Genomic DNA, 9,410 nt, shown 5'->3' on the forward strand with positions numbered 1-9,410 from the left:
ATCATAAATATTTCCTCACTTCCAATATCGGCTAGTTGGAACTGAAAAATAAATAACAAAAACGTGTTTTCACAATGAAAACCAAGGGTTATGGGGACTTCGGTGTTAAATAACGAGTATATACGATGAGAATGGTGATGGTGAAAGAGAGGTTCATTTAAAAAGAAGGAGTTTATTATTTAACCTTTTTTCATAATCAGGCTGTTAATCCTATTTCTATCTTTGGTGGAACCCTGACTGCATATTTTTTGTATTCTTTCATAGTTCAAGTTGATACATGAGAATCTTCTGAAAATGTAAATTATAATATTTTTAAAAATAAGTTATTAATTAGTGATGTAATAAATAACGCATAATAATATAACAGACAGAAGTTTTTTATCGATGTCATGGTTGCATACATTTATCCCTCCCAGACCACAATAGACTTCATGCACCAGACGCTGGTCAAATTTCATATTACATTAACGAGAGCCTACTTCCATGTTACATGCAAATGTTGCTGTTCAATGGATATGGTTTCTAATACTTGCTAAGAACAATCTCAACTCCTTTGCTTTTTCATTGTGTTCAGGTGACATGTCATATTCTGAGTCACTCAAATTAATCACATCAATAACTTGGTTACTTGATTGTTGAAATTTTGAAGAAATAAGTGATTGCTTAGGTGGTGAAGGGCTCAGAAGATCAATGACCTCATTTTTATCTAAAGTGGAAAAAGCATTACTGCTACTTGATATGTTGCTCATATTCTGACTCCAATAGTTATGTTCTATGTCATGTGATTGATGCAACAATTCTGTGGTGTTAAGATTAGCTTCAGGCATAGGCATTGTGGTTGCTGCAACTCCTAGTGTCATTCTTGAAGAATCAGATTCAGAGGCATTGTGGTTGTGTTGATCTCCAAAATTGATATCTATCAATAAATTCTGAAGTTTAAGATCAAGCTCAGAAGTTTCATTTTTCTTTGGTCTTCTTTTCTGAATATTTTGCTTCTTGTCTTTCTTCCGTTGAACCTTTTTCTCCTCGAACTCCGAAATCTTTTCCGGACAGGCACTGTAGATTATTGCTAATAATAAGTAATGATGAAACAATAATGACAGTATTCAATGCCCCAGATGACAATTTCATGTAGCAGTCAAATTTACTAACTTTTTTATAATAATGATGTGGGTGCAGGAACAGAAAGTACATTCTATAGGCCATAGTGCTTTTGGAATTATATATTGATTGGCTCTAAGTTCATTCCGTAGAAGTGAATTCAAAAGAAGCTAAAGCTAATTTAACTTAATAGGTACTATCAATCATAAAAGACTTCAACAATAATCACTTCAAAAAGTCACTGCAACAGGAAGTACATTCTATGAACAGGAAAATGTTATTATTTTTAAATATTATTCTTAAATATTATTCCTATTAAGGTGTTAAATGGAAATTTGGCACTGAAGAGAAAAAGTATAGACCCACACATCCTAAATCACACTCCTATGGCACACTACTGCACGGCAAACTAAACTGAGTGAAGGGAATAAGAAGCAGGTTCTTCAATTACATTACCTTTGTAAAAGATGTGCAGGCACTATTGAAGTTTCAAGTCCATCCATTTCTTCCCAAGAAACTTCATAGCATTCTTTCCCTTGAACTTTTCGGGTCTTAATAATTTCTGACACAGGACACTTCACAGGGATCTGTAATATATATTATACTGGATATAAGAGCCAAGAGGGAATGCATGGTTTAAAAATAAGGAGCTCGCATATACAAGTCCTGTTTACGAAAATGATAATACTAAAAGGTATTACTTGAAAGTTGAAAATGTGAAAACCAAGGATAAAAGGTTATGACTGCAAAACATTGATCATAGAGCTATTTTCACACAGTAAAAATATAAAATCTGTTATGTTACTTAATTAAGCGAGGACATGTTTAGATTTCAAAGAAATGAAAACGAATATGCCATCCATATGGTAGGGATACTACGCAAGAACGGGCACTTTTAATTTAAGAAATAATGAAAAAATATCATAATAGTAATGAATAAATGACGGGCTTGGACAGTATTACAGTAATGAAATGTTCATTAGGTTTAGCAGAAACGTATAGCATTTAGCAGTACCTGATGTAAAGGAGGGTTGAGCCCAACTTCAGATGAGGTTAAACGCAAATTAGCAAATCGCCGTAAATCTCTTTCAGCAATATTGGGAAGGATATAGCCATCTATTTCATGAAAAGTCAATCAGAATTCCTAAATAACTTCCGAACTTTAAAATTCATCATGTGATCGATCTACTTTTTAGTACTTGCTTATAGTTTTGCCCCCTCCCCCCTCCAAACCAAAAGACAATAAAATGATTGTACCCGTTCTCTCTGAAGGCCACTCAAAGAATTCAGTGCATATCTGCTGGAGTTTAATTTGCTGAAACGGATACTGAGCAAGAGCCCTACAGAGATGAATCAAAGTTTAAGTAACTGACAACAATGTTGTACTATTTGTGATCTGGCTCTGTACTATATATAAAATTTCAATGACAAATGTCAGCTAATGCTTTGATATCTGAAAGTGCTTCAGGTGGACTTCATTTCAGTTTTCACAGATTCTGTTTGGATGATATCCAATCAATTCTAACAATTATAACATAGAGACTTGGTGTTTGTTTGGTTCAGATTATCAAAAATCTGATTATCAGATAATCTAAATGCCCAAAGGTGAAATTTCAAATGTTGTGCTTATTTTCACCCATAGGACTATGATTATATTTTTGCCAAACACCTTCACCTGCAGAATTATGCTTATTTGGACCTCCACCGGCTGTTTTCTAACACATTAATCTCAACCGAACACACTTAGTCGTATGAATGGAAGAGCGTTGTAATATAGTTTGATAAACATTAAACATCCAATGAAACTAAAAATTGTCACTCCACCGTGATATTATCTTATGGTACACCAATGCAAAAGAATCAGAAACAATGAACTAATGATAAGCCTACCTCTGCACGCAATCTGAATCTGCTGAGTGGCATTTTGGCTTCATATAAGCATTTATCACTTGCAAAATGACACCATCCCTCTCTAAAGTGTTCTTACCACCTGCATGCATTTCATTGATTGGTTTAGAATTACTTTATATTGGGCTTAACCTTAACTCTAACATTTCATTGCTTTAATTACATTGATAAGGTCAAATGGTGTTAATTAAGTTCATCTTATACTTTCAGACCTACAGGTTAAGTTAAGTAATTAAATCGTGTTAAATAGTCAACGGATGGGCACTAGTTTTGAGGCTTTTCCGTATGTTATTTTGGCTTTTATTTATAATATAAGAGGCTGGTTATTTTAATTAAGCTGTGGAGTATTTAATTCCCAAGTTTAACTAATCTTATGTGAGTGATTTAAAAAGAAAAAACTAGGCAGTGAATGGAAAATCATTTTCAGCGAAAACCTTAGATCAAAAGAATCCTACATGGTATCCCTAGGTTACTTTTCTTCTTTAATCTTCTACACTAGTTTTCAAATATCATCAACATCCTGCACTCTGATTTCCATGGCCAAGAAGCACAAAACATTCAAATTTCAACCAATCAAATGCTTAATTATTCCTTGCCTGGGTAAACCCTATGAAACCCTAGATGTACCCTAACAGCCACCATTTAACCCTTTAATCCTGATCTATTTCCTTGCAAATCAGCCATATCCCTGCATATCCCATATTATTAATTAATCATTGTAATTCTCCAAAAGAACACTAATTTCAATCCATTGAATCATATTCCTTAAAACTCATCAGCTGTCCCATCATCCCATTCTTATTTTCACAACTTAGAATTCAAAAACTCATGATTCTGTAAAAATAACAAGCACATAGTCATATAATTTGGACACTTCAGTAGTCCACAATCATGGAATTCAAAGTTTACATTGTATGATTAACACACAAACAGAATACTGATAAATTTGTTGACAAGAGTCTTCAACAACAACTTAAAATAGATCTCTTTTGCCACAATGTTACATATAATAAATATGCTCTAATACACTTTAGACACTTAATTAGTCTTAATTTCTCCCAATTTTAAATACTACAAACAGTACAATTTTGTGTTACCGCAAAATGATTACTAATAAATTTATTTAAAGCTTTTCTTGGCATAAGTATCAGTTGTATAATATTAAGCTAATGGAAACAGAATGAAATATAGAAGTTATACCTTTTCTTCTTTTCACCCATCCAAGCCCTTCAGAAGCAAATTTTTGAAGAATGAGTTTGTCCCCAATTGATTTGACTATCTGACAAGCAGTTTCCTACAACCATGGAAAAAATCATTGCTTACATTTGCATCCATATAACAAGTCATCTCCAACTCAGCAAAGCAACATTAAGTGAAAAGCCAGAAGATGACAATGAAAGGAAGGATTCAGGACTCACTGGACCCAGACCATGAACTCCAGGATAATAGTCACTGCCGAGAAGTAAGGAGAGGGCGATCTGAAAATAACAAGTTACTTAGTCACTGATATTTTCACCAGGAAAAGAACCCAAAACCCTTAAATTGACAAATACAGACTTGGCACATTGACTAGGTGGATATGATGAAAGTGCCACTAATTTCGTTACAAGTCCATCAAAGCAAGACAAAGATATAGAAAAACAAAATAATCACAGTTATATGCACATTTCTCTATTCAACACCGACATGGAAAACCAATTCTGGCTCAAACAATGGAAGATCAAAGCTTCCATTTCTTAGAACATAGTTCAAAGGAACAGTTAAAAATGAATACTACTGTAAGTCCGTAGCTACTAACTATAGCATGTATGGTGCACTTTAAAGGTCAACTTCTGTCTTGACACACTTCTAAATTAGGCTACCCATATGACATGAACTGGCAAGTTAAAACTAGCCTATCCTTCACGGACCTAACTTTCTCTTTTGGGCTTTAACATGCATAAATCTAAATGAATTTACGTTAAACAACACACTGTACAATGAAAGATTCTGTATAAAAAACCCAAAAATAGAGAAGAAAAAAACATTATAATTTACCAATGAGTTCCTTCCGAATCCAAGTTTGCTTTCGATGTCTGCCATCTCATAATAGACAACATATCCACCATCCCCTAACTCAGTAAAAAATAATTCCGTATAAGTTGTATGTATGGATAAAATTAATAAAAAAAATGAAAGTCCACCAATGATAAAAAAGGTCATTTGCTCACCAAGGCAGATATCCCTGTACACTGTCCTTGCACCAAAAAGGAATATATCTGAATCTGAACTGAAACATCCATCCTACCACAATTATTAACAATGAATAGCAACAATGATGATAAGTTAGCCAACAGAAATATAAGCATCTGATGAATAACAGATAAGTACAAAGTGGAAAACAAAAAAGAGTGTGCAAGCAGATAAGTATACACAGTACTTACACACAACAACTCATTGTTCAACAAAGCACATTGAGCTTCAGCTTCTTCAATCCTGAATTTAGGAAAACAACAAGACACCATTAGTTCAAACTAATGCAGTGATATTTTTTATATCCTTCAAGTTAGCATTTCCAATCAACTATTAAAAAGAACAAAAACAGATAACATTCATTTATGAATGAGTTTAGTACCTTTATAACAAAACATCAAGAGCATTTAAATGTTTTTATATAGGCAACCATAAAATATAATGGTTGAGCACCTGACATCTCTTATAACGAATAAGTGCTTTAATATACACCACTTTGCAAACTAATTAGTTCAATTGACTAATGTTCTGCAATCAACATGGTAATAGTAAAAAACATTCTTCTTGAACTATTATTATTCTTGTATAAAAAATTTACAAAAATTGATTGACAGATTTCATCTTTTTATTTATTGAAGTAAAATATATTTGCATATTATAAGAGCATTCCTTAAAGAGAAATATTGAACCTCAACTTCAATTAATTATTACCCATTCAAACAAGAGACCCCAAGAACCATCCCCAAGACTTTAGCCTCTTTTATCATGCAAGAAAACTCAGACCCCGCATTTCTCCGTAATGATGTTACTTTCTGCGAGTTAGTGTCATTCTGTGATAATGATGGAGCATTGTTTGAGTTAGCATCATTCTCCTTCTCTGATACCTGCTTTATTATGGACTAAATTAGAACAAAAGAAAGTAAGAAAAGAATGTATATATACACACACACATGTATATATATAGACAAACACCATTAAAAATGTGGAAGATGTAGAGTAAATAAAGGTAAAACAAGAATTGGGAAACAGCTACCAACCTCCTTTCTGCCGTTTAAGCGTTGCCTATAAGTTGTTAATTTAATGGCAGGAATTGACCCATCTACCAAACATCAAAGATCATAACTCATTGAGAGAGAATATATATGAGCAAATGTAAATGCAAACACATTGAAAACTAAATAAGCAGGATGAATGCTAATAAAAGCACCATAATCAAGTGAAAAAGAAAGAACTCAACAATCAGCATAACTAAGATTCAAGATACACCAGAGTTTCCAATACTAAGATAAATATGGTCAGCATAGGTGATAGGTCAAGCCCGCCATCCTGTTTGCAGCTAAAATGGGTCGGTAGAATTATGAAATGTATTACAGTTACACAATATGCTTCTCATCAAATACATGGTATGCTAGGGAGTATACTTAGTCGGGTATGCTAGTTAAGTTTGTGGCACGTTTTAGTTGCTACACTCTATTATTTTATATTCGTGATCTACTAGTTAAATGGACATTTCTCGTTGTTTTAAAAGATTAAAAAATAAGTAACTAATAAGCTCATTTACTTTTATCAAAATACATAAATAAACAAGCCCATTTATGAAGAGACCCACTTAGATTTTAGGGTGTTCCTTTTTATCCTTCTCCTCTGTCTATGTCTGTGTTTATGTTGTTGCCTCTTCCTTTATTTTCTCCTTCTCCACTATCTGTGTTTCTGCTAGGGCTATCAGCCTCCTCATCATATGCTGTTGAAGGTGCAGGCTTGCAGCGTTGGAGCTATGACAGCTTGAAGCACAGGGAGGAGGAAGATGAAGACTACAATAGTGGTTCGCTTGAGACTAGTATCAATACGTGAATCAGTACATATCAGTTTGCAAAAGCACCACAAATCGATATTCATGGTTCTTCGACCAAACCAGCGAATCTGGTTTCTATGCTTAGGAGGCTCATTTTCACATTTTGTAATTCTTCTCAACATTATATTACATTCAAATACTGGAAATAACCTCGTGGCTTGCGAGGGCATGGTTGCATACATCAACCATCCCCAGATCCCACTAGGTGTGAGCCTGGTGCAATGAGTTGCCCTTTGATTGTATTACATTCAGATCCATACTTGACTTGGCATTCCTAAATCAAGCATATAACTCTTATAACCAAACTGCTAGCACTAATGCCAATCATGAGGAACAACCGCCCCAAAACAAGTAATAACAACAGTTGACACTCATAAACTTATACAGTAACAGTGTAACACAAAAATCACTTCTTCATGAAGACCCAAGTCCCCAACAAAATACAAGCAGATACCATTTGACACATTCTTATGATTCTCTGAATAGAAAAATAGAAATGGGAACATACCTGAAACGAAAACAACTTTGCAATTGAGAGCAATGAGAGCTCTGAGGCGGTGAAAGAGGCCTCTAAGGTACACTTTATCTTTAGAAGCAACGTAAGATTTGTTCACATTCTGAAGCTGCACCATCCAACAAGACAAATCCACACACACCTTCTTATTCCTGAAATGATAACAATAATCCAACATATACCCACTTTAATTCGATACATGATAAACACAAATCCGCAGCAAAAAACAAATTTTGAAGGAGAATTAGCGTAACTGTAGATGATGAAGCGGCACCGTTTTCTTGCATGATTCGAGAATATCCCACAAATGCTTCACCCCCATCACTCTGCACAATGAACAATGTGATGTTGGTTTGAATGAGATAGTGAGAGCAAAACGCTTTCAAGTTTCAAACGGTCAAAACTTCGAAACGAACAATATAAAGCGACCAATCGCACACGACGCCGTTTCGTATGTTTTTAAACTGGAAAGGAGAAGAAAGACGTAAAAAAATAAGGAAAAGTGAAAAATATCCGTCTGAACTTCTTATTTTTTTTAAGCAGTATGACTTGTTGCTTAAATTTTATTTACAAGTGAAAAATTGCTTCCTAAATAAATTTGAGGAATGATAGTTTTTTAAATTTGAGACAACTTATAAGGAGACAAAACTAACACAGAGATGCATACATTTATTTATGATTCTAAGTACTATCATTTAGTAATAAATGTTAATTAGAATTGATTTTTCAATATGTTATTAATCATCTATTTGTTGTCTCTATATAGATATATATATTCACACAAGTATTTCTCTTTAAATTTACTCCTCATTTTAACCATCAATTATAGAAAAATCCAATAGTTTGAATTAGTGAATAGATCTATTTCATTAAATATCCATAGAATTGATGGCTAGGATGAGGAGTAGGTGTAAAAAATTTACTCTTGGAGTAAGTGGATCTTCACTCCATAAATATAATGTTATATGGAGGGTGTTATAAAATTTGACTCCAACCAACAAGGTTTTGGTCAATTTGGTCTATGATATATTGATATAAGGTTATACTAGATTTTTAGTATGATCAAAATGTCAAGGGTTTGATTACTAGGAGTGACACTTATTGGGAGGGACAACCATGCATCCCGAAAGGATTAGTTTCTTATCCAAAAATGGTGAGAGGATACCATTGGTAGTACAAAAAGAACTTGGCTCAAACCGGCTGGTTGAAGTTCAACATTGAACGGACATCTGACCAGTGTGAGTCTTTCATCTAACCAGTTTTGAATAAAAATGAATTGACTGGTTCAAATTGGTTGATTTTAGTCTTAAACTAGTGATTCGAATGGTCGTTGGGTCGAGTCAATCAAAAAATAATTTTTTTAAACAATAAAAGGATGTCATTGTTATATTAAAAAATCAAAATTTTTAATTGTAATTAATTTGTCATTTGCTAATTTATATAACAAAACTTTCATTGTTTAATTAAATTTAAATTTATAGTTTGATTTTATTTCAATTAAAGCATAACACGTGTTATTTGATGATGTTTTCAATTTATTATGACTAGCGTGTTGACATGCACTGTCGTGCCTGTCAACCCGCTTTCCTATCGTTTGTAATGTATAGTTTGTATTTTATAAATTCAAATATAATTTTTTGCGCTAAATTTACGGTTGAATTTATTCAATTGGTCTAATATTCAATTTTTTAAATACACTTTTAAAATAAGAAGATAATAAGGATAAAATAAGAAAATAATATTATATGGTTTTTTGGTAGAAATAAAAAGATATTGAGGGCAAAATAGGAAAACACAAATTAC

General features: G+C 33.2%; 1 protein-coding gene across 3 annotated transcripts; it reads right to left on the reverse strand.

Moving 5' to 3' along the window:
- LOC109363240 (flap endonuclease GEN-like 2) lies at window positions 345-8,068 on the reverse strand. Of its 3 annotated transcripts, none has more exons than XM_019609428.1 (14): window positions 7,862-8,068; window positions 7,602-7,759; window positions 6,279-6,340; window positions 5,953-6,125; window positions 5,433-5,484; window positions 5,220-5,292; window positions 5,047-5,120; window positions 4,428-4,487; window positions 4,210-4,303; window positions 2,992-3,091; window positions 2,359-2,441; window positions 2,117-2,217; window positions 1,558-1,688; window positions 345-1,056 (listed from the first exon to the last, which is right to left on the reverse strand). In XM_019609428.1, the coding sequence occupies exons 1-14, from the start codon at window positions 7,927-7,929 to the stop codon at window positions 507-509; spliced, it is 1,779 nt and encodes a 592-aa protein (XP_019464973.1). In that variant the 5' UTR covers window positions 7,930-8,068; the 3' UTR covers window positions 345-506. The 3 variants fall into 3 exon arrangements, with proteins under 3 accessions (XP_019464973.1, XP_019464972.1, XP_019464971.1); XM_019609427.1 differs by having other exon boundaries at window positions 5,953-6,128; XM_019609426.1 differs by having other exon boundaries at window positions 5,953-6,140.

The sequence above is a fragment of the Lupinus angustifolius genome, chromosome LG13 (assembly GCF_001865875.1).
Source record: "Lupinus angustifolius cultivar Tanjil chromosome LG13, LupAngTanjil_v1.0, whole genome shotgun sequence".
Taxonomy (NCBI): Eukaryota; Viridiplantae; Streptophyta; class Magnoliopsida; order Fabales; family Fabaceae; genus Lupinus; species Lupinus angustifolius.